The 26,673-nt window shown below is 36.7% G+C and overlaps 1 protein-coding gene across 1 annotated transcript; it reads left to right on the top strand.

The window, feature by feature from the left end:
• The first annotated feature begins 1,069 nt into the window (after positions 1–1,069).
• On the top strand, positions 1,070–9,329 carry LOC139855582 (DNA glycosylase/AP lyase ROS1-like). The gene is made up of 20 exons (XM_071844819.1): positions 1,070–1,217; positions 1,617–1,908; positions 2,018–3,220; positions 3,298–3,705; positions 4,188–4,278; positions 4,358–5,264; positions 5,833–5,912; positions 6,028–6,112; positions 6,204–6,295; positions 6,371–6,439; positions 6,530–6,566; positions 6,645–6,727; positions 6,871–7,365; positions 7,507–7,543; positions 7,620–7,677; positions 8,209–8,348; positions 8,462–8,527; positions 8,658–8,772; positions 8,886–8,924; positions 9,197–9,329. The coding sequence occupies exons 2-20, from the start codon at positions 1,620–1,622 to the stop codon at positions 9,316–9,318; spliced, it is 4,416 nt and encodes a 1,471-aa protein (XP_071700920.1). The 5' UTR covers positions 1,070–1,217; positions 1,617–1,619; the 3' UTR covers positions 9,319–9,329.
• Positions 9,330–26,673: the final 17,344 nt, after the last annotated feature.

The following is a 26,673-nucleotide window of genomic DNA, read 5'->3' as shown; positions in this document are numbered from 1 at the left end:
ACCATTATGTACATTAATGATAATAGAAGAAATTACAGAAGTGAATAACTTTCATTATTTACTTGGATGTCAGTTTTTCATTTAAGAGCTTTTAATTTTGTTTAACGAAGAATCCACTCAAATAAATGATTTTCTAATTTGGTTGGATTCGTTTGGTTCTGACATATACAAATTATTTCTTTGTTTACTTAACAGCCATATAGTTTGGTTATTAGTGTTTGAAAAATGAATTTATCATATCCAGTTACACCAATTAAACTATAAATCGATCAAACATAAATTCTCTTGATATCTATAAACTTGATCATCATCCTTACTTGTTAGTAGACTAATTAATGACTTGTACTTTTAAATTCCTTTAAAGAAAAGGACGACCAGGTCTTCAAAAGAAATGATTGATTTAGTTTCTTTAAAATCACAAATATGATCATTATACACTACTAAATCTACTAAATCAATTTTTTAAATAAAAATTATTAATATAATATCGCAAATTTAACAGTTCAATTTTTTCGATCGTACCAAATTAATAGTCCACTTTCATAATTGATAAGAATAATGAATAAAATTTTATTATATTTTTATTTTTATTTTATTATAAATGTAAAACAAAAATATGTAAAATATAATGAATAAAACTGTAAATTAAAAATAGTACAATATGGTAATAATTTTTTAAACCGTGTATTTTATACGTAAACTATTAAATTAAAATGAAAAGAGTAAATACTACTTCAAATAACTTCACTTAGGTTCTTCAATTTTTAACGATATATATTAAATATAATATTATATCGTATTATATTATATTATATTATATTACACTATATATCTCAATGTCAATCTATCCACTAGTTGCCATTGTAAAAGTCATCACAAGTCAACTCAGTGGGATCCACCCCGTGTACTTTTCAGTATCAACGTAAGTTTCATTGAAAACATTAAATATTCAATACACATGTACTTTTCTTTACAATCGGTACATATAACACAATTTGAAAGTTAGTTAACGGTTAACTTATTTCCCGCGAACCCATTACACAACACAAAACAAAACATACATAGTAAGTAAAGAATCTTGAACTAAAAACCTTACGCAGTTTACCTTCTCTCTCTTCAATCCACAACAAACTACTCCGTTCATTGTGCTCGCCGACTACCGTCGAAATCAGATCTCCGATCATCACTCAAATTCTCCGACGACTACAGTTACAAAGGTTAGTTACTTTTTTTTTTAATGTAAATCACTTTTTACGGCGATAAAAATTAGTCAATTTGACCACCATCACCTGGTCTTCACTCACAAATTATTATTAAAGTTTTAATTACCTTTTTTTCCTACGGATCTGTTGGTTAATGTACGGGTTTTGTTGTAATTTGTGTTAATTTAATCAATAATAATGTTAATTTTTTCTGATCAATTTTATATTTTTGACCTTATAATTTTGAAATTGGGGTTGATGGTGAGGCAGAGTCCCACTATCAAAGCTGATTTTTTTTCGTTCTTCAATCAATTAATATCAATAAATTGATTAAATTATAATTACTGATAAGTATTTGGGAGAAAATAGGTTAAAAGTACAGATTTTTTTTTTATTTTTTTTTGCAATTTTCAGAATATGGATGAAGGGGGAGAAGGTTCATCTTCTCATCACATTACCCCAAATAAGGATATTTATGATGATCCAGTGACACCTGCAAATCCGACCCGATTCGATCCGAATACTACACACAGAAATTGGCTTGAAACTCCATTTGATAAACCTAATTTTGAAGAAACATCTGTAAAGAAGGGTTTCAATTCCTGGGAGAGTAATAAATTTTGTTTGGATGATGCATATTCATGGAACACTATATCTTGTAGCCATCTGCTTGCACTTGCAGATGCCAATAATATTACAAAACAATGTAAGCACTATTATGTTCTTTTCGGTAATATACTTATTATCTTGTTAATTAATTAATATATCTCACCTTGTTTATGGTAACACATTAAAAAGGTCTTTAATTTTTGCAGATTGCATATCCGATCTAAACTTGCCGCCGCAAACAATAACAGATACAGACGTGAACACGGGCCTATCGCTTCAGTTTACACCGCTGACTCCGGATAAGGGCGGTTCGACAGATCGTATAGATGCGGATGAAAGCTCGAATCTGAACGTTGTAGCAAGTAACAAAGATAAGTCTAGTCTTGATGGTTCTACACTTGTTGAGGCGAATCAAGATTTGGGAAAAAGGCTAACTGAACAAACTAATGTAAATGAAACGCCACAACCGAAAGAAAAACGAAGAAGAAAGCACAGGCCAAAAGTGGTCAAAGAAGGTCAGCCGAAACAAGTAAGAAAACGTGCAACGCCGAAGCCCGAAACCCCGAATCCCGATGGTTCGTCAACGGTTAGAAAAAAGTATGTTAGAAAAAAGGCGGTTGAAAAATCGCCACTTGTAGAGGGAGAAAGTGGGCCCGTAGATCCGAGTGCTGAACAACAAATTAAGAAAACATGTAAGAGAAAGATTGATTTTGACGGGCCCGAGAAGCAAACCGAAGTAACGGTTGAAGAGTCGCAAGTTGACCAAGCGGTTGGTAAAGGATGCGCTACAAGTGAAGTCGAAAATGGTCAACCGGGACTCGAACGCGGGTCCCTGAACCCGATTACGCCTATCAAGACTGATCTAAAACAGGGGAGATCGAAAACGAGCGTAAAAGTAAAACGCCCAATAAATTTCATACAAGAAAAGGGTGATAATTATAGAGAGAAAGAACCGAGTAGTGCACCTAGTCCAAACGAATCGAACTGCAGCACGAGTACATGTTGTAATAAGGGAGCCGAAACGCAGGGTTCAAAGGCGGAGTTTTCAAGTAACGTGAGCGGAATGAAACATTTGGAGAAAAACGCACGAGAAAATAGTCGAGAGTCTTTGGAGGAATTTTTATCGCCTTACACAGACTATAACAGTAACCTGCAGTTACCTGCAGTTAAACCGAAAAAGAGAATCAGAAAGAATCAGAGTGTTACGACAGCCGCAACAAGCGCGAGTAACGCGGCGTCGTATATATATAAGTGGAACTTTAATCGAAATGTAGAAGCTTTCACGATGGTGCATACACAGAACCATACATACACAGAACCATACACTGCAGATTTTCAAGTTTGTAAAACAACGAAGAAAAAGACGAAAAAACCTACGATGCTGCCTCGGTATAACAACAATCACATAGGTATTTTATTTACTTCATCTTTAATTATGAAGAAATACTTGTCGATTATTCTAATTTCATTGTGATGTTTATTGTAGGTTGGTGTCCGTATCCGTATTTAGGATGCATAAGCATACAAGATGTAGATGACATGATTAACCGATTTGAGCAGCTATATATAGATAAACGGAGGGTGAGAAAAAGTAGGAATGCGTTGGTCCCGTATGTGTCGGGATACCATGAGAAGAATGCGCTTGTTGTGTATCAACAAAACGGGAGTCTTGTTCCGTATGAAGGTGCGTTTAATCCCGTAAGGAGACGGAAACCGCGCGCTAAAGTTGACCTTGATGACGAGACGAATAGGGTTTGGATGCTTTTACTGGAGAATATAAACAGTGAAGGAATAGATGGTACCGACGAGACGAAAGCAAAATGGTGGGAGGAAGAACGCAGAGTTTTTCGTGGACGTGCGGATTCGTTTATCGCACGAATGCATCTTGTACAGGGTCAGGATCTGTTCAATATTCACAACTATTTTAATATTTGTAGAAAAAAACTACATGAGGCGTAGTTTACCCAAATTTCATGCTGGGTCCCTGAACTTTTTTTTTACGTGCGGGTCCCCGTACTTTACACTCGTTTCGCGAATGTCCCATTGGTTTACGGATACAACTCAAGTAAAGTACGGGCAGTGGCGGTACTTAGTTATACCGGAGGGGGTGCCCGCCTCGTCCGGATTTAAAAAAAAAAAAGTTTACACTAAAAAAGTTTTTTTTTTTAACTACAAAATAAGGTTTTTTTAGTGTTTACCCCCTTCGCTGGTTTCGCCCATCTGTGGTTGGCTCCAAATTCCGCCACTGAGTACGGGGACCTGCACGTCAAAAAAAGTTTAGGGGACCCCACATGAAATCTGGGGTAAACCACGCCTCATGTAATTTTTTCTTAAATTATTTTGAATAATGTAACAATAAAAATGTATGTTTTGCAGGGGATAGGCGCTTCTCCAAGTGGAAAGGATCTGTTTTAGATTCGGTAGTTGGAGTATTTCTTACCCAAAATGTGTCGGATCATCTATCAAGGTAAATATACAATTGGCCTTAAAAAAAATCACTTTATGGCATCAAGTCAGGAAATACTTATAAACCCTAACTTTTGCAGTTCGGCGTTTATGTCTCTTGCTGCACGATTTCCGCTCGGGTCAAATAACAACAATGAAGCTAAAGAAGCATGCCAAGAAGATGAAGATCGCGGTTCTGTAAATCTGCAGGATGCTTATTTATGTGAAGATAAAGAAATTGCCAATGAAGTTACTAAAATTAGTAACAGTAATATTAACTTAAACGATAATTCAGAATGTGAAGTTCTAGAACTTTCTGAAAAAGGTTCACCAGTTGATGACATACTTTTTTCTTCACATAACTCAGCAAATACGTCTCCGAGTTCCGTACAATCTTCAGTCGTTCATATCGAAAGATTAGCGTCATCCTCTAAAATTACTGTTCGTGATGAGTTGCCTAACACTTGCAGTTTAAGAGCTTTAGAAGTTGAATCTGTTGAGTTTAGAGAAGAAACGAATATTATCGGATCGAAAATCGAAAAGCCGCCGAGTGTTGAAAGAGAAGTATCGTCAGAATCTGCAATTCAAACTACTGTTCACATGGTCAACACAATAAGCTCCCAAGAATCAGTAAAATCATGCAGCACGTGCAATAATTGTGAGATGCAAGAAGTAGTTCATTTAACGCATGCGTCATCAGAGACTTCAAAATCCACTAAGATCGATAAGATTGTTGAGTTTAATTTGAATGTTAATGGTGGAAATCAAATAGTTGATGGTATGGGTGACAGTAGTTCGAAGATTAAGAACTTGAAAAATGGGAAAGAGGAGAGTAAAGTTGAATGGGATAATTTAAGATTGGAAGCTGAAATCAAACAGAAAAGAGAGAGAACACGAGACACGATGGATTCGTTGGATTATGAGGCGGTTAGGGCTGCACATGTTGATGACGTGGCAGATTCAATTAAGGAACGGGGTATGAACAATAGGCTAGCAGCAAGAATAAAGGTATCAATATATTTTTCCACAATGAGTTTTATTTATAATTTTTATAAATGGTAATTTCAACCCATATACACATAAACCGGTTGATTACGGGTTGAATTTACCTATAACGGCTTACTCTCTTAATTAATCTGCTTGAAATATGGAGAGCTCCAGATTGACCCTGAGGGGGTTTTCTCCCAGATCCATTCAGGGTTCAAACCCGGTCCGCCTTCCCCTCGGGATTGTTTAAGGATCGGGTTCATGTAATGCGATTCGGTTTTCCTCCTGAAAGTGTGTGCGTGCGTGGCAAATGATCGCGAAGGTGGTTAATTCCACTCTGGGTGATGCCGACAACTTGCCAAAAAAAAAAAAAAAAAAAAAAAAAAAAACTTGATTTGAAGTGATACATACAATTTTTTGAACATGACTAGTTAGCCGACACGACCGCCGTTTACAACACTGCTTAAACATGTTTAGCTCAGTTACTAACCCAGCCGACCCACCCATTTTGCCATGTAGAACTCTAGCTATAAATAAATAAATAAATAAATAAAAGATACATAATTTGATGGTAATTGTATTTGTACAGGACATGCTTGATCGGCTAGTAAAAGACCATGGAAGCCTCGATCTTGAATGGTTAAGAGATGTTCCACCTGACAAAGCCAAGTAAGCCCTAAAAGACTATACTATTATTTGATTGAGTGCGTTACCGAAACCTAATGTTAAACTAAAAGCGGACACTTTTTGTTGTCGATAATAGCACTAACAATTTTTGATTTAGGGAGTATTTGTTGAGCTTTAAAGGTCTGGGCTTAAAAAGCGTGGAGTGTATCCGACTTTTAACACTTCACCATCTTGCTTTCCCTGTAAGAATCATACTTGAGAACTAATCAATCATTTTATTAAGGTATTATTATTGTTTTCGTATTAAGTTTTGTTTGGCATAAATGTAAATAGGTTGATGTAAATGTGGGACGCATAGCTGTAAGACTTGGATGGGTACCCCTGCAACCGCTTCCCGAGTCTCTCCAATTGCATCTTTTGGAGCTGTAAGCACTAAACATAATGCTAAATTTCTGATTTCTTATTAAAAAAAAATACCAACACTTAATTTTTCTACACAGGTATCCAGTTCAGGAGACAATTCAAAAGTATCTATGGCCACGACTGTGCAAGCTTGACCAGAGAACCCTGTATGCTAACCGTTTCATCCATCCATTTACAATTTATAACAGATGAACATTATAACATTTGTAATAATTTTCCGTCTATTGTTTTGACAGGTATGAGTTACATTATCAAATGATTACCTTTGGAAAGGTAAGACTTTATACATATCCATGAGAAATGTAACGCATCTCCCTAACAAACGCTAACATAATTTCGTAATCGTTGCAGGTGTTCTGTACAAAGACTAAACCGAATTGCAACGCGTGTCCACTCAGAGGAGAGTGCAGACATTTTGCAAGTGCATTTGCAAGGTTTGAACAACATTCATTCTAATTCTCTTTATTTTTATTTAAAAAATAGTTTAAATTGTGGATTTTGGTGCTGTTGTGCAGCGTTATTTCCACGTTACAGTTACAAAAAAGCATTGATTCTGCACTAACCATTTTTATTGCAGTGCAAGACTATCTCTGCCAGCACCAGAAGACAATTCAGCAAGTTTATCGAGAAACAGAACCGATCAAAAGATGATCGACCTACCGCAAACATCGTCTGAATTCCAAACTTGTAACCCTGTTATAGTCGAACCGGCAACATCAGGGTCTATAGTTGAGGTACCAGCGACACCAGGACCCGTAGTTGAGGTACCTGTAACACCAGCATCGGCATCGGCATCGGCAGAACCGATAATTGAGGTGCCCGCATCACCTGAACCCGAACAGATACAACAAATATCTGATATCGAGGACTTCGGTGAAGACCCAGACGAAATCCCGATGATCAAACTCAACATCGAACAGTTCACGCAAAACTTGCAAACGTACATGGAAAGGCACATGGAACTTGGAGAAGGTGACATGTCAAAGGCGTTAGTTGCCATAACATCAGAAGCTGCTTCGATCCCTACACCTAAACTTAAAAATGTGAGCCAGCTAAGAACAGAGCACCAAGTGTAAGTGATTACTATTCTATGCCGATTCGTACATTTTTTTTCCTTTTATTCGTTAATAATGTTTATGATTATAAAAATATACAATAATATTAGTAAACATTGAAATGGTATTTTGATTACATTTTCGTGTCAACTTTGCAGATATGAGCTTCCGGATTCACATCCTCTGTTGGCAGGGGTAATTACACTTTAATTAAACCTAAAATTGCGCTCATCAAATTCAAATTTTTCAACCAATGTTGCTTAAATTACAGGTGGACACTCGAGAGCCTGATGATCCTAGCCCTTACCTTCTTGCAATTTGGACACCTGGTAAGTAAGATATATAAATATATCATGAAGAGTAAATTATACCGATGGTCCTTGTGGTTTACATGAAATTACACTAACAATCCTCATCTTTCGAAAATTACGGCTTTAGTCCCTATGGTTTTCATGAAGTTACACCAATAGTCCCCATCTTTAGAAAATCACACTGATCGTCCCTAACTTACCTAAAAATTGTACGTTAATGGTCCCTCCTATTAATGCACCTTTTGTGTAAGTCAGAGACCGTCACGTAACACTTTTATATAAGTCAGGGACGATAAGTGTAACTTTTGAAAGTTAAGAAAGATTGGTGTAATTCCATTAAAACCACAGAGGGGGCCACTGTAAGTTTCAAAATATAAAGATGGTTGGTGTAATTTCATGTAAACCACAAGGACTATCGGTATAATTTACTCCTTTTTTGAATATTAGTAACCAATGGGAACTGTAACGAGATGAAAAACTTGTGATTTAATTAGTTAATATGATATATGATGGTTGATAAATTGTGGGCATTGTGTTCCTTTGTACCAGGTGAAACTGCAGATTCGTTTCAGCCACCAGAAGGACAGTGTAACTCCCAGGAATCGGGCATACTATGCAATGAAGAAACATGTTTCTTCTGCAACAGTACACGAGAAGCTAATTTCCAAACTGTTCGTGGGACCCTTCTGGTTAGTAACTACATCCATTATGCCATTTTATCTAGTTATTATTTACTAGCCTGAACATGCAGGATCTTGCTTTGTCTGATACATATCCAACACATATATTATTATAATATCAGATACCATGTCGAACTGCTACGAGAGGTAGCTTTCCGCTCAACGGCACGTATTTCCAAGTTAACGAGGTATACCATAGTACTAACTACTAAGATCAAACGGTTTTTACCTCAGTTTCTTCCATTACTTAAGGTCTATGAGAATTTTTTTTTTTTTTTTTAAATATTGTTAACGAAAAGAACTTCTATCGAGGTGCAGGTGTTTGCAGACCATGCGTCAAGTCTTAACCCGATTGATGTCCCTAGATCTTGGTTATGGAATTTACCAAGAAGAACAGTGTACTTTGGAACTTCTATACCGACAATATTCAAAGGTAAGCAAAAAAAAAAAAAAAATGGTTTGTTATAAATAATACCAGTTTAATATTCGCAACAATTTGTAATAATGTATACCAAACTTACTGCATGACCTTTTTTTATGTGCCAGGCATGACAACAGAAGCTATTCAATACTGCTTCTGGAGAGGTATTTAAAAATATAAATCCCTCCTACTTTGTGATTTTCAGATTTATTACCTTAAATTAAAATGATTCCAAGGGGCACTATGCACAATCTTGGTGTCAAACCCGCCCATTTTGGCAAACGCTTCCACATGGTGGGGCCAGCTTCTAAGGCAACGGGTACCACTAGGCTATTAGCTCATTGGTTTCCATAGCTAATGAAATGTTGAGGAATAATACTACTTGTAGAATTATTTCATAATTTTTCTGAGGCTTGGTTATAACAATGTTTTGCAGGGTTTGTATGTGTAAGAGGATTTGACCAGGAGACGCGAGTACCACGCCCACTTATGGCCAGACTACATTTGGCAGCTAGCAAAAGATCAACAAAGGCAAAGACTGATGAAAAGAGAGGTTAGGTTAGTTTAGTTCAGTAGACATAAATGTAGTCAGTATAGTCTCTGTAACAGATGTATGTGTTGTGTTGGGGCACCCATGTACAATAGCGGCACACATACAAATGTCGCAAAGGATGCTCAAGACTGAAATGACATAATACTTAGTTTAGGGATCATGGTTCGTTTGTACAACCCAAAGATGATAGGATTGTTTGCTGTGTTAGTTTCTTCTAGTGTTGTTAGTTCTTTGTGTTCTTAGCAGTTCATTTTCAGCGTAAAACGGAAGAGTTCATCATAGCAGGAAATCAACTAAGAGATTAAGATTGGTTAATGTAATAAAAGTTTAATGGACACCCAAAGAAAATAATCTAGTACTGTAGTAACTTACATCAGTAAGGCAATGTTCCGGTCCTAACCATCATCCAGAAAATTAAATCGTTGTTAAAGAAATTGGTATAAAACAATTTACTCTATTTGAAAGTGCAATCCCTCTTTTTATTTTTGCTAAATTATTTTTGCTAAAATGAAAAACCGTTGAAGGTAATCTGATGTCATGCTTTGAAACAAATTCGGTTCGGTTTGATTTTAGTTATAGTTTTGAATATTTGATTTTGGTTATAGTTTTGAAAGTTGAATTTGATTTCGGTTTGGATCTCGATTTTGCACTTAAAATTTCCAAAATTAAATAAACCCAATTGAATAAACCAAAAAAATAAAAATAAAATCATAAAATAGAACCTACATGCACCCTAATTTTGACAACTACGGAGTATATTAAAAGTAGGGTGATGATATGTACCCAACTCATTTTTGTTATGTACACTATCATCATGATTTACAGTGTTGTACAGTACAACACTGTAAAGCATGATGGTTGTGTACATAACAAAAATGGGTTGTGTACATATCATTCCCCTAAAAGTAATGACAATATTCTCTAATGGCATGGTATGTATAACTTTGTTAGTGGTCTTGTTAAAAGTGGATTTTTCTCCGTCTTAAAATCTCAATCATCCTAACTATCAGTCATATCATCCCTCATGCATTCATAGCCAATGGAATAATGTCACATATAAGAATCAACAATCATATTTTGAGTTCCCACTTAAACCAATCTTTTCATCTACTTCTCTCAACCTCGTTTTGCGTGCAGATCGAGATCTTTGATTTATTTTTCCTCCGTCGCTAGCTCCAATCTGAATTTTGAGCCGGTTTTGTAGCTTCTTCACAGACCTCCTCTCCGACCACCGGCAAGCTTTACGTTCAATAAGGTACACCGCTTTTTTCCCTTTTTCGGCAATGGTTATGGCCCTATAGTCATCTCCGGCCTCACTTACGGCGAGCAGACGGCGAATCCGAGTGTTCTTCATACGGGTTCTGGGTGCTTTTTGTGTTTTTGGAGTGTTTATTGGATTGTTGTTGTTCCGGTGGGGTTTGGGTTGGTCTCTTGGTCGTTTACTCTGTTCCTGGCATCTGTTTCTCCTCTTCTGAGGTTGTAGGCGACGAGTTCCGGCGGAACTCTACAATCCTATTGGTCGGATTTCAGGTTGGTTTGGGTTTGGGGTCGACTTGGGTGGTTGCAGGTGAAATGTCCCGTTCTTATTGATTAAAAACGTTCTATATTAATTGATTTCGTTGCGAGGTTTTGACCTCTATATGAGACGTTTTTCAAAGACTGCATTCATTTTAAAACAAACCATAACCTTTATTTCATCAATAAAGGTTTAAAAAACTTTACGTAGATTATCAAATAATGATAATCTAAAATATCCTGTTGACACACGACCATTACATAATGGTTTACAATACAAATATGTTACAACAAAATAAGTTTCTTGAATGCAGTTTTTGCACAATATCATACAAGCATGGACTCCAAATCTCGTCCTTATTTAAGTATGCGACAGCGGAAGCTCTTAATAATCACCTGAGAATAAACATGCTTAAAACGTCAACAAAAATGTTGGTGAGTTATAGGTTTAACCTATATATATATCAAATCATAATATTAGACCACAAGATTTCATATTTCAATACACATCCCATACATAGAGATAAAAATCATTCATATGGTGAACACCTGGTAACCGACATTAACAAGATGCATATATAAGAATATCCCCATCATTCCGGGACACCCTTCGGATATGATATAAATTTCGAAGTACTAAAGCATCCGGTACTTTGGATGGGGTTTGTTAGGCCCAATAGATCTATCTTTAGGATTCGCGTCAATTAGGGTGTCTGTTCCCTAATTCTTAGATTACCAGACTTGATAAAAAGGGGCATATTCGATTTCGATAATTCAACCATAGAATGTAGTTTCACGTACTTGTGTCTATTTTGTAAATCATTTATAAAACCTGCATGTATTCTCATCCCAAAAATATTAGATTTTAAAAGTGGGACTATAACTCACTTTCACAGATTTTTACTTCGTCGGGAAGTAAGACTTGGCCACTGGTTGATTCACGAACCTATAACAATCTATACATATATATCAAAGTATGTTCAAAATATATTTACAACACTTTTAATATATTTTGATGTTTTAAGTTTATTAAGTCAGCTGTCCTCGTTAGTAACCTACAACTAGTTGTCCACAGTTAGATGTACAGAAATAAATCGATAAATATTATCTTGAATCAATCCACGACCCAGTGTATACGTATCTCAGTATTGATCACAACTCAAACTATATATATTTTGGAATCAACCTCAACCCTGTATAGCTAACTCCAACATTCACATATAGAGTGTCTATGGTTGTTCCGAAATATATATAGATGTGTCGACATGATAGGTCGAAACATTGTATACGTGTCTATGGTATCTCAAGATTACATAATATACAATACAAGTTGATTAAGTTATGGTTGGAATAGATTTGTTACCAATTTTCACGTAGCTAAAATGAGAAAAATTATCCAATCTTGTTTTACCCATAACTTCTTCATTTTAAATCCGTTTTGAGTGAATCAAATTGCTATGGTTTCATATTGAACTCTATTTTATGAATCTAAACAGAAAAAGTATAGGTTTATAGTCGGAAAAGTAAGTTACAAGTCATTTTTGTAAAGGTAGTCATTTCAGTCGAAAGAACGACGTCTAGATGACCATTTTAGAAAACATACTTCCACTTTGAGTTTAACCATAATTTTTGGATATAGTTTCATGTTCATAATAAAAATTATTTTCTCAGAATAACAACTTTTAAATCAAAGTTTATCATAGTTTTTAATTAACTAACCCAAAACAGCCCGCGGTGTTACTACGACGGCGTAAATCCGGTTTTACGGTGTTTTTCGTGTTTCCGGTTTTTAAATCATTAAGTTAGCATATCATATAGATATATAACATGTGTTTAGTTGATTTTAAAAGTCAATTTAGAATGATTAACTTTTGTTTGCGAACAAGTTTAGAATTAACTAAACTATGTTCTAGTGATTACAAGTTTAAACCTTCGAATAAGATAGCTTTATATGTATGAATCGAATGATGTTATGAACATCATTACTACCTTAAGTTCCTTGGATAAACCTACTGGAAAATAGAAAAACGAATCTAGCTTCAACGGATCCTTGGATGGCTCGAAGTTCTTGAAGCAGAATCATGACACGAAAACAAGTTCAAGTAAGATCATCACTTGAAATAAGATTGTTATAGTTATAGAAATTGAACCAAAGTTTGAATATGATTATTACCTTGTATTAGAATGATAACCTACTGTAAGAAACAAAGATTTCTTGAGGTTGGATGATCACCTTACAAGATTGGAAGTGAGCTAGCAAACTTGAAAGTATTCTTGATTTTATGTAACTAGAACTTGTAGAATATATGAAGAACACTTAGAACTTGAAGATAGAACTTGAGAGAGATCAATTAGATGAATAAAATTGAAGAATGAAAGTGTTTGTAGGTGTTTTTGGTCGTTGGTGTATGGATTAGATATAAAGGATATGTAATTTTGTTTTCATGTAAATAAGTCATGAATGATTACTCATATTTTTGTAATTTTATGAGATATTTCATGCTAGTTGCCAAATGATGGTTCTCACATATGTTAGGTGACTCACATGGGCTGCTAAGAGCTGATCATTAGAGTGTATATACCAATAGTACATACATCTAAAAGCTGTGTATTGTACGAGTACGAATACGGGTGCATACGAGTAGAATTGTTGATGAAACTGAACGAGGATGTAATTGTAAGCATTTTTGTTAAGTAGAAGTATTTTGATAAGTGTATTGAAATCTTTCAAAAGTGTATAAATACATATTAAAACACTACATGTATATACATTTAACTGAGTCGTTAAGTCATCGTTAGTCGTTACATGTAAGTGTTGTTTTGAAACCTTTAGGTTAACGATCTTGTTAAATGTTGTTAACCCAATGTTTATAATATCAAATGAGATTTTAAATTATTATATTATCATGATATTATCATGTATGAATATCTCTTAATATGATATATATACATTAAATGTCTTTACAACGATAATCGTTACATATATGTCTCGTTTAAAAATCATTAAGTTAGTAGTCTTGTTTTTACATATGTAGTTCATTGTTAATATACTTAATGATATGTTTACTTATCATAGTATCATGTAAACTATATATATATATCCATATATATGTCATCATATAGTTTTTACAAGTTTTAACGTTCGTGAATCACCGGTCAACTTGGGTGGTCAATTGTCTATATGAAACATATTTCAATTAATCAAGTCTTAAAAAGTTTGATTGCTTAACATGTTGGAAACATTTAATCATGTAAATATCAATCTCAATTAATATATATAAACATGGAAAAGTTCGGGTCACTACAGCAGGTGTGCGTGTTTATGTGTTGAAATTCGGAAATTTCGGTGGATGGGCTGCTGTCGGCGGATCCCAGAGGTGGGTAGCAGCTGTTGGTTTGCCCTAGGTGGTTGCTGCAGTTGGTTCCTATTTTTGGTGGTTGCGGGTAGTGGCGTACTAAGGTTGGAGGCTGCTTGCTTCGGCTGCTTGCTTCCATTTGTGGTCGATTGCCGGTGATCGTCGGCGAGCTAAGATGGAGCAGGTGGTGGTTAAAGCTGACCGAGGTTTGCTGTCTATTTGTAACCGGGGGTTTGTATATGTCCTTAGAAATTTGGTGAAGATGACTGGTTCCTTTACGGTTTGATTCTTCTTTTGGATCTGTTCGGTTGCTGCGAGTTTGGTTCTTTCATTCCATTTTCCCCTTGTTGGGTCTTTTGTGGGCTTGATGTTGTTGCCGTCGTTGTTGACTTAGTTGACTTCGGTAAATAGGCCTCTGGTTAAGTGTTCTTGGGTTGCCCGGTGATTGGGTTGAGTTTGTGGTTTCTGCGGGGTGAAGACGCGGGGTTAGATACGGGGGTCGGGTTTATATGTATGTTTGTAGGCTTAGGCGTGGTGGTTCTATGTTTATGTATTCTCAATGTAATTCCAATGTTCTCGCTCTGCTGTCAATGTAGTCGTTCATATTGTTTTGAACGAACGGATCGAGTGCCGAAGTGTTTTGGTCGTTTGTGACCAGCTACTTTCACAACAGATCGTCACGATCTGCTTACTGTTGTATCACCGGATCTTCGGGTCTACTATATATATACATATTAATCTTTTCGCCAAAAAAAATCATAATTTTGAGTAATAAATTGCAAATAATATTCGTCGTAATTCTAGCATATTTAAATATCCATCATACATTCACACCTTTCTCTCTAATTCTATAACTGTCTTTACACAAAAAGTACTCAAATTGTTTTTCACATAATATAAATGAAATCTTATGATACAATTTTTTAGTCTGATTCTGAAGACGCGGGTATTATTGATTTCGTTCAGTAATACATGGGTCAATCTTCACAATCACGAATCTCACGACCTCGAATCTACATTTCGAGAGATCGTGAAGATGCGGCTAATCGGTCAAGAGCAAAGGAAAACTTGAGGAGGTGTCAACTTTTTTTCTACAGAGGAATCCTCGGCTATTCTTGAGAAGCGGAAATTGCCTTCCAAACTGTGAGATCCGGTAAATTTATAATTACTTGTCACATGAGTAATAATGTTGTTATTAGCCGATTTATGGGCTAGTAATAACTTGATTCCATACCCACTTTACCTGAAACTGGGTTTTAGTGAGTTATCGCCGACTAGGATAGGTATTCGGCTTGCAGACCAAAAGCTATGAGTTTTTTCTCAACCGCTAGTTCTCAGCTTTTAGCCTTTAGCTTTTTTTCTCGACTAAAAGATTTAAGCTCTTTTAATCAAACGGAGCTTTTATTACATATGAACTTTTTCATAAAAGATAGAAACTAGAAGCTTCTAAAAATGTTAACATACTCAAAATAGATGGGATTGGCCCAGTTTTTTTTTAAAAGAAATGAAGGGGAATGAAGGGGAATGAAGGGGAGGGATAAAACAAATTTAAAGACTTGCTAGTAATAGAAGTTTAAGTAAACTAAGAATGAACAAGGATATGCAAACTGATTGTGTATTGATTGATGAAATGTTTACAACCTACACTTGCTTAAATACATCACAAATCACAAACATAATGATTAACACACCATAACACACCAACTAAGCCACACTAGTAAAGCTACTTTACACCTATCATACATGTGGAAATGAATCACTCAACATGGGCAAAAGTGTGCCAACAATAAAGCAAAATACCAAATTAATTAAAAGCAAATGAATCAAGATGGACACTTTGAGTTGGCACCAATATTTTAACACTCCCCCTTGGTGCAAACTCCCGATCAACAATCCCTAACGCCTCTCAAAATTCTATGAACTTGGCCTTCATTAGAGCTTTAGTAAAGATATCGGCTACTTGAGCATTCGTCCTTACATTTGCTAGCTCGATCTCCCCGCTTAGAACCTTTTCACGAATAAAATGATATCTCGTTTCAATATGCTTAGTACGAGCATGAAAAACTGGATTCGAAGCAAGCTTGATTGCACTTTCATTGTCACATCTCAGTTTGACAACATAATCTACTTTTTCAAATATGTCACCAATCAACCTTCTTAACCAAGTACATTCTTGAGCCGCCATTGTTGCAGCTATGTATTCCGCTTCCGTGCTAGACAAAGCAACAACATCTTGCTTCTTGCTACACCATGAAATAACCGCGGAACCTATGTTAAAATAGTAACCCGAAGTTGAATGGCGATCATTTGCGTCTCCCATCCAATCTGCATCCACGAAACCATTTAACAAAACATTATCACACTTCTTATACCACAAGCCATGACCTATTGATCCTTTCACATAACGAAGGATCCTTTTTGCTGCATCAAGATGAACATTAGTTGGACATTGCATAAATTGTGAAACAATGCCAACCGAGTAAGCAATTTCCGGCCTTGTGATAGTTAGATAAATCAAACTTCCAACCATTTTTCGGAACAACTTCACATCCTTGAGCTCTTTTCCTTGATCTTTCTTCATTTTGAGGTTTGGTTCCATTGGAGTAGTCATAGGCTTTGACTCCCCCATGTTGAAACGTTCCAAGAGACTTCTTGCATAATCCTTTTGAGAGATAAAATACCCATTTTCAAATTTATCAACTTCTAAGCCAAGAAAACATCCAATCTCCCCCAGATTCTTCATTTCAAAACGAACCGAAAGATCATCACGTAAACGAGAGATTTCTGACTCGTTTCCTCCGGTGATAATCATGTCATCAACATATAATAACACCAAAACATGGAAACCTGATTCTTTCTTTACAAACAAACTAGAATCCGCATCAGAAATCTTAAAACCACAAAAGGCAAGGTATTGTGCAACCTTACCATACCAAGCTCTCGGAGCTTGTTTTAAGCCATAAAGAGCTTTCTTCAACCGGCACACATATTCTGGAAATTGATTTGAAATGAACCCAATAGGTTGTTCCATGAACACCTCACGATCAAGCTCTCCATAGAGAAAAGCATTCTTCACATCAAGTTGCCACAATTTCCACCCTTTGTAAGCCGCTAGTGAGATTATTGTTCTCACCGTTACCATTTTAGCCACGGGGCTAAAAGTTTTCTCATAATCAATTCCATAACTTTGACAAAAGCGACGAGCCACCAACCGGGCCTTGAACCTATTAATGGTTCCATCCGAGTTCTTCTTCAAACGGTAGACCCATTTGCAAGTAACCGGTTTACATGCTTCCGGTTTCTTGACAAGCTCACAAGTTTCATTCTTTTCCAATGCATCAATCTCCTCTTGCATTGCTTTTCTCCAATCCGGAGAATCTTTAGCTTCTTCATAACATGTTGGTTCTTCGGTTAAGCCACCTGAAAAGAAACAAGTTGTGACTGTGTTCACCTCATAGTCACTTAGATGTTTTGGTTTTGTTGACCTTCTAACTTGAGTTGGTACTTCTTCACTAGGTGCCTCTTATTGAGTTTGAGAACCACCATCATTCTCACTTTCTTCTTGAGTATCAATACTAGGAAACATAAATTTGTAATCTCTATTTTCTTCACCATTTTTGTTTGATTCAAAAAATTGAGAAGACACTTCATTAAATACCACATCTCTTGAAGTGGTAAACTTCTTTGTTTCTTAATCCATACACCTCCAACCTTTCCTGTGAAAATCATAACCAACAAAAATACACTTTCGAGCTTTTGGGTCAAGCTTGGTTCGGTTAGCTTTAGGAACATGAACATAACAAAATAGAACCAAACACCCTAAAATAGCTTACATTTGGCTTTTGACAATAAGCTAGCTCAAAAGATGATTTTTGTGTACCTGGTGTAACATCCTGTTCTTTCCGAATATGTTGTAAGGTGCGTATTTATCCTCGTGAACGTTTAATTATTGTATCCGTAATTGATTATGTTTGGTTAAGAGTTAAAAATGTAGAAAATGTTCAATCAGGCATATCATCGCGTTTCAAGTGAGTTTATCGCGTCCTGGTGTGTCGCGTAATGCGACGGAACAGGTTAGAACGCGATGGGTATCTGGGAGAAATCAACACTAGGGTTGTCGCGTTTTGGGTTAGTTTGTCGCGACCCAGTTAGTCGCGAAACGCGACAAACTATGTTAGAACGCGATGGTTAGGGTTTTCTCACTTCTGTGAAAGTGTCGCGTTTCAAAAATGTTTATCGCGTTATGGTATCGCGTATCACGACATGTTGTCGCGGATCGCGACATTTGTCGCTGTTTTACAATTTTGTCCATTTAAAATGGAATCTTTTGAGGGCTTCGTTGTCTTTTCACCTATGGCCGGTTTTGGGGGAGTAAATGCTGGTTCAAACTTATCCTCTCCTCATTCATTTCATTTCCAATTAATTAAAATCAATCTTAGAGAGTGAGTAATACTTTTAGAGTGAGAGGGGTGAATCTTGCCCGAACCCAAGTGTTAAAGTTGTTCCTTGTGTCTCTAGCTACACATTGATAGTCTCGGTAAGTCCTAACTCTATGTTTCAAGTTTTTATAGGTTTATGGTTAGGGTTTTGGTCACTAGAGACTTGTATGACCCATTTGGGGTTAAAATGGGTGAACTTGGGTTATGTGGGTGAAAGGAAATCTTAAATAGCTATAACCTAGGGTTTGGCCTTATGATTTAAGATTTGTAAGTATTAATGGTGTTGTTAAGCTTTAAAAAACTTGTTTAATGTTGAAAGAGTGTTAAAATGGGTCAAAAGGGGTAATGTTGACCTAGTTTGGGTGAAATGGGTATGAATTACCCTAAGTTGCGATTAATTAATGTTAGTAGACTTAAATCACTAGCTTTAGTGATTTAATATGAGTCTTGGCCATTTATGGGCGGTTTTGAGGTAGGTGAGCTATTTAATGCAAATGGGTCATTAAATGCTCAAGTGATATGTAGTGTGGTAAGTTCCACTAGTTGTGTAATTAAATGTGTACTTATGTATTAGGTACGTTGCCTTGAAGTTTCGGAAGTGCATAATCATCACCGAAGTGTTAAGGTGAGTGGAATAATTATATGCGTGCATATATGATGTATTTATTTATGTAGTTGAGTTGTGAAGTGTCGACGTGTTAAGACACCACTCCTCACGTGGCGAGTGAAGTGTCGATGTGTTAAGACACCACTCGGGAGTGAAGTATCGATGTGTTAAGATGCCACTCCGAGAGATGTAACGAGTGAAGTGTCGATGTGCTAAGACATCACTCGGGGTGAAGTGTCGAAGTGTTAAGGCACCACCCGGGGTGAAGTATCGACGTGTTAAGATGCCACCCATGGGGTTAGTGTACGAAGTGTTAAGTGCACTAATGGTTGTTATGAACTCCGACGGTCTTTAAACACCGTTCCCTTGTTCGATTGGTTAACCATAGTTGTGTGTGTGTGGATTGTAGCATATTATATTGTTTAAACTATATGATATTGTTATGCTAGCTCGTATGGTGGAAGGTTTAGTATTATACTTGTGATGGTATGATTATTTATAATGCTAGCATGTATGCGGTAAATGCGTAAGTGATTGCAAGTAAGTAGGTTGTATATGTAAACGTATAATTGTTGCACTCACTAAGCATTAGCTTACCCCTCTAGTTGTTTATCTTTTTAGATGCAGGTACGAACAAGGGCAAAGGGGTTATCGGGCATTAGGTGTCCCTTAATGATGTTTTGTTGGAGCTTTGAAGTTGGCCTAACGTTTTGGGTAGTTTAGTCTCAAACCATGCTCGAAGTGTCGTTTGGATTATAAACTATCATTTGTAGTGGGTCAAACTTGTAATAAACTTAATTAATGGCCTTCGTGCCTTTTGTAAACATTTAAATTGTGGTACGTTTAAATGGAACTTGTGGAATGGTTTACATATTTAATTGGCGCGTAAATGTGTATTATTTAAAAAAAATTTATCGTATGGAATACGGGTTGGGTTGTTTCAAGTGGTATCAGAGCATGGTCTAAGGGATTTAGGCGACTTGAGATAGGTGCCTAGACTTAGACTTTATTGTGTATGCGCTTTTATGTGGGACTTGTAGGACTTCGGGTCAAATCGGGAATTGTTAGTGCTTAGGTTTATGTGATTTAACCTTGCACTAATTGTTTTGTGTTGTAGTTGTAATCATCAAGCGAGATAGGCGTTGTACTAGCAAGTTAATGCGACATGCTCGCGTAGCAATGACTAGCTACCATTGTTACGGGTACAAATCGTGTCAAACGAGCGATGTACGACGATTGTTGAGCAAGATGGGGCGTTGTGGTGTGTATGGGTATATATATGTGTCATGTCTTTTGTTCGTTGTTTAATCTTTTTCGTTTTATAGAATGAAGATGAGAAACGGACACGACACCGAACATGATAATGGAGGTACGAGCGAGGACGCCGATTTTACGGCCGAGGTTGAGGCCATTTTAAAACGTCAAAAGGCGGAGTACCTCGTGGATATTAAGAAGATGTTCATAGATTCAATCGACGAACAATTAGTCGGTGTAGTAAAGGAACAAGTTAAGGCCGTTCTCCATGAAGATAATGTGGGAAGGCGTGACTTTTTCTATAAGAATTTCAAGGATGCTCAACCTCCTACTTTTGAGGGCGAAAGAGACCCGTTAAAGAGTGCCGGTGGATCTCTGATATGGAGGGGGCTTTTCGAACTTGTGAATGCCCTCTTGATAAAAAGACGAGGTATGGTTGTAGCATGTTAAGAGGTGATGCGAAGCTATGGTGGGATGCAAAAATCCAAGTTTATGGTGAAGAACAATGCATGGATTTTACTTGAGATGAGTTCAAAACAAAGTTTTTCCAAGAGTACCGAACTTCGGCCGATCTTAATAGGCTTAAGGACGAGTTGCTTTCCTTGAGGCAAGGGTCGATGGATTTGAACACTCTTAAATCCGTTTACTTGTCAAAAACCCAATTTTGCCCGGAGTATGTCGGGAATGATAAAATGTTGAAGGAAGACTTTTACCAAATCTTGAATGATAATTATCAAGAGAAGATAAGCGTGAATGTGGTGAAGAGTTTTGATGAGTTGTTTGATATGGCCAAAGGTTTCGAGTCGCTCATCTTGAGAAAGAGTGGCTTTACCTTAGGCAAAAAGAAGTTTGAAGCTACTAGTCATTCGAACTTTTCTAACAAGAAGCACAAGAAGGGCTCCGAGAGTGTTGGTAGTGTTAAGAAGGGTGCTTCCGGTGATTTTACTTATGCTTGCTACAATTGTGGGCAAAGGGGGCACATGGCTCGTGAGTGCCCGAAACAATCATCCACAACCAAGCTCACTTGTTTTAATTGTGGTAAAGAAGGGCATAAGAGGCCGGAGTGTCCCGACTTGTAGGGTGATCATGTTAAGAGGTTAGAAAAGGCGGCGGGCACGGCTAAGGGGCGGAATTAGTTGATGACCAATGATGAGGCCAAGCATTCCAATGAAGTTGTCTCAGGTACTTTCATGGTTAACTCTAATCCGGCAAAGATATTATTTGATAGCGGTGCTAATTTGTCTTTCGTGTCGCCTCGATTTGTGTCTAAGCTTAATAAACCGCTAGCTAAGTTAAGTCATCCGGTAGAAGTTGAAATAGCGGATGGTAAGACGGTGCTAGGGGTTGATGTGTGTAAAGATTGTAATGTTGTGTTTGGTACCGAAACGTTTAAAATCGATCTCATTCCGATGACTTTGGGCGAGTTTGATATTGTCGTTGGTATAGATTGGCTCGATCGTTATAGAGCCGATATTGCATGCCATGATAAGTTCATTCGCGTGAGAACCCCAAGTGGGGGAGAGTTGATTATTCATGGTGATAAACGAAGAAGACTCGTACCATTATGCACTTATGCACGGGCACGACGTAACCTCAAGAGTGGTGGTGTGTGTTATCTTGCCCATGTAGTTGATACTCATGATGAGCCACCACCCATTCGTAAAATTCCGGTGGTTAGTGAGTTTGAGGACGTTTTTCCGGATGAGTTACCGGGTGTTCCGGCGGAAAGACAAGTAGAATTTCGCATTGAGTTGGTTCCGGGAGCTACTCCCATTGCTAAAAATCCTTATCGTTTAGCGCCGACGGAAATGCAAGAGTTGTTAAATCAAACCCAAGAGTTGCTTGAAAAGGGTTTCATTCGACCGAGTTCCTCGCCATGGGGTGCTCCGGTTTTGTTTGTGAAAAAGAAAGATGGAAGTATGCGGATGTGCATCGATTATCGGGAGTTGAATAAAGTTACGATCAAGAATCGTTATCCATTACCTAGGCTCGACGATTTGTTTGACCAACTCCAAGGTGCAACGTATTTTTCTAAGATTGACTTGCGGTCCGGCTATCATCAAGTGCGGGTCCGTGAGGAAGACATAGAGAAAACGGCTTTTCGAACGCGTTATGGGCATTTTGAGTTTATAGTTATGCCTTTTGGTCTTACGAATGCACCGGTGGCATTCATGGATCTTATGAACCGAGTGTGCCAACCTATGTTGGACAAGTTGGTAATTGTGTTCATCGACGACATACTTGTTTATTCTAAGAGTATGAAGGAACATGAGCACCATTTGCGTGAAGTGTTGAAGACATTGTAGAAGGAGAAGTTGTATACAAAATTCTCCAAATGTGAATTTTGGCTAAGGGAAGTCCAATTCCTTGGCCATATTGTGAATCAAGAAGGTATTCAAGTAGATCCGGGGAAGATAGAAACGGTGAAGAGTTGGGAACGACCGACTACGCCTACGGAGATCCGAAGTTTTCTCGGATTGGCCGGTTATTATCGTCGATTTATCCAAGACTTTTCTAAGATTGCTTCTCCTTTGACGAAGTTAACGAGGAAGAATGTAAGGTTCAATTGGGAAAACGAGCAAGAAATTGCTTTTCAATTGTTAAAAGAGAAGTTGTGTCAAGCTCTGGTGTTAGTATTGCCGGAAGGGGTAGAAGACATGACGGTTTATTGTGATGCTTCTTTAAATGGGCTCGGGTGTGTTTTAATGCAAAGAGGTAAAGTCATCGCTTACGCCTCTCGACAATTAAAGGAACACGAAAAGAGATACCCGACTCATGATCTTGAATTGGAGGCGGTGGTACATGCGTTGAAAATTTGGCGCCACTACTTGTATGGTGTCAAGTGTACGATTTATTCGAATCACAAGAGTTTGAAACATCTCTTTACTCAACGAGATTTGAATTATCATCAATGTAGATGGATGGATGTGGTAAAGGATTATGATTGTGAAATACTTTATCATCCAGGCAAGGCGAATGTGGTTGCGGATGCGTTAAGTCGAAAGAGTCAACACCCGGCAATATGAGTAGGGTCGTTACGAAAGAGTCAACACCCGGCAATATGAGTAGGGTCGTTACGTATGATTATTACTAACGATTTTCTTGAAAAGCTTGGTGAGATTCAAATAGAGGCTTACGTTCACAACAAGCATGCGGAACGAATTGTGGGGCAATCGGAATTCATTACTATGGGTTCGCGTGGTTTGTTGTCATTCCAAGGAAGAGTTTGGGTGCCTAAGATGGATGGTAACCGACAAGTGCTACTTGATGAAGCACATAAGTCAAAGTATTCCATTCATCCGGGTGCAACAAAGATGTACTATGATTTGAGGAAGGATTATTGGTGGCCCAGTATGAAACGTGATGTGGTTAAGTATGTTGAACAATGCGTCACGTGTTTGCAAGTTAAAGTCGAACACCAAAAGCCGTATGGTAAGTTACAACCATTGGAAGTTTCAAAATGGAAATGGGAGCACATTACCATGGACTTCAATACTAAGTTACCAAAGACGGCGAGAACCCAATATGATACGATATGGGTGATAGTTGATAGATTGACGAAAAGTGCTTTGTTTCTTCCCATTCGGGAAACGATATCATCGGAGACCTTATCCAAGTTGTTTATCAAGGAGGTGATATTGAGACATGGGGTTCCTATATCTATTGTTTCGGATCGAGATACTCGTTTCACGTCTCGGTTTTGGAATAAGTTTCATGAAGATATGGGTACTCAATTGAAAATGAGCACGGCGTATCATCCTCAAACGGATTGTCAAACCGAGCGTACGAACCAAACGTTAGAGGATATGTTAAGGGCGTGTATTATTGATTTTGGTGGAAGTTGGGATGAGCACTTACCGTTGGTGGAATTCTCGTACAATAATAGTTACCACACTAGTATTGGAATGCCACCTTATGAGATGCTCTATGGGCGTAGATGTTGAACCCCCATTTGTTGGGGAGAAGTGGGTCAAAAAGAAATCAGGAGTACCGATTTGGTTTTAGAGACGAATACTAAGATTGAGATGATTCGTGAAATGTCCTGTTCTTATTGATTAAAAACGTTCCATATTAATTGATTTCGTTGCGAGGTTTTGACCTTTATATGAGACGTTTTTCAAAGACTGCATTCATTTTAAAACAAACCATAACCTTTATTTCATCAATAAAGGTTTAAAAAGCTTTACGAAGATTATCAAATAATGATAATCTAAAATATCATGTTTACACACGACCATTACATAATGGTTTACAATACAAATATGTTACAACAAAATAAGTTTCTTGAATGCAGTTTTTACACAATATCATACAAGCATGGACTCCAAATCTCGTCCTTATTTAAGTATGCGACAGCGGAAGCTCTTAATAATCACCTGAGAATAAACATGCTTAAAACGTCAACAAAAATGTTGGTGAGTTATAGGTTTAACCTATATATATCAAATCATAATAATAGACCACAAGATTTCATATTTCAATACACATCCCATACATAGAGATAAAAATCATTCATATGGTGAACACCTGGTAACCGACATTAACAAGATGCATATATAAGAATATCCCCATCATTCCGGGACACCCTTCGGATATGATATAAATTTCGAAGTACTAAAGCATCCGGTACTTTGGATGGGGTTTGTTAGGCCCAATAGATCTATCTTTAGGATTCGCGTCAATTAGGGTGTCTGTTCCCTAATTCTTAGATTACCAGACTTAATAAAAAGGGGCATATTTGATTTCGATAATTCAACCATAGAATGTAGTTTCACGTACTTGTGTCTATTTTGTAAATCATTTATAAAACCTGCATGTATTCTCATCCCAAAAATATTAGATTTTAAAAGTGGGACTATAACTCATTTTCACAGATTTTTACTTCGTCGGGAAGTAAGACTTGGCCACTGGTTGATTCACGAACCTATAACAATATATACATATATATCAAAGTATGTTCAAAATATATTTACAACACTTTTAATATATTTTGATGTTTTAAGTTTATTAAGTCAGCTGTCCTCGTTAGTAACCTACAACTAGTTGTCCACAGTTAGATGTACAGAAATAAATCGATAAATATTATCTTGAATCAATCCATGACCCAGTGTATACGTATCTCAGTATTGATCACAACTCAAACTATATATATTTTGGAATCAACCTCAACCCTGTATAGCTAACTCCAACATTCACATATAGAGTGTCTATGGTTGTTCCGAAATATATATAGATGTGTCGACATGATAGGTCGAAACATTGTATACGTGTCTATGGTATCTCAAGATTACATAATATACAATACAAGTTGATTAAGTTATGGTTGGAATAGATTTGTTACCAATTTTCACGTAGCTAAAATGAGAAAAATTATCCAATCTTGTTTTACCCATAACTTCTTCATTTTAAATCCGTTTTGAGTGAATCAAATTGCTATGGTTTCATATTGAACTCTATTTTATGAATCTAAACAGAAAAAGTATAGGTTTATAGTCGGAAAAATAAGTTACAAGTCATTTTTGTAAAGGTAGTCATTTCAGTCGAAAGAACGACGTCTAGATGACCATTTTAGAAAACATACTTCCACTTTGAGTTTAACCATAATTTTTGGATATAGTTTCATGTTCATAATAAAAATCATTTTCTCATAATAACAACTTTTAAATCAAAGTTTATCATAGTTTTTAATTAACTAACCCAAAACAGCCCGCGGTGTTACTACGACGGCGTAAATCCGATTTTACGGTGTTTTTCGTGTTTCCAGGTTTTAAATCATTAAATTAGCATATCATATAGATATAGAACATGTGTTTAGTTGATTTTAAAAGTCAAGTTAGAAGGATTAACTTTTGTTTGCGAACAAGTTTAGAATTAACTAAACTATGTTCTAGTGATTACAAGTTTAAACCTTCGAATAAGATAGCTTTATATATATGAATTGAATGATGTTATGAACATCATTACTACCTTAAGTTCCTTGGATAAACCTACTGGAAAAGAGAAAAATGGATCTAGCTTCAACGGATCCTTGGATGGCTCGAAGTTCTTGAAGCAGAATCATGACACGAAAACAAGTTCAAGTAAGATCATCACTTGAAATAAGATTGTTATAGTTATAAAAATTGAACCAAAGTTTGAATATGATTATTACCTTGTATTAGAATGATAACCTACTGTAAGAAACAAAGA

Source organism: Rutidosis leptorrhynchoides, chromosome 6 (assembly GCF_046630445.1).
Source record: "Rutidosis leptorrhynchoides isolate AG116_Rl617_1_P2 chromosome 6, CSIRO_AGI_Rlap_v1, whole genome shotgun sequence".
Classification (NCBI taxonomy): Eukaryota; Viridiplantae; Streptophyta; class Magnoliopsida; order Asterales; family Asteraceae; genus Rutidosis; species Rutidosis leptorrhynchoides.
The sequence above is the reverse complement of the archived record's forward strand: the minus strand, read 5'-3'. Positions and strand labels throughout refer to the sequence as shown.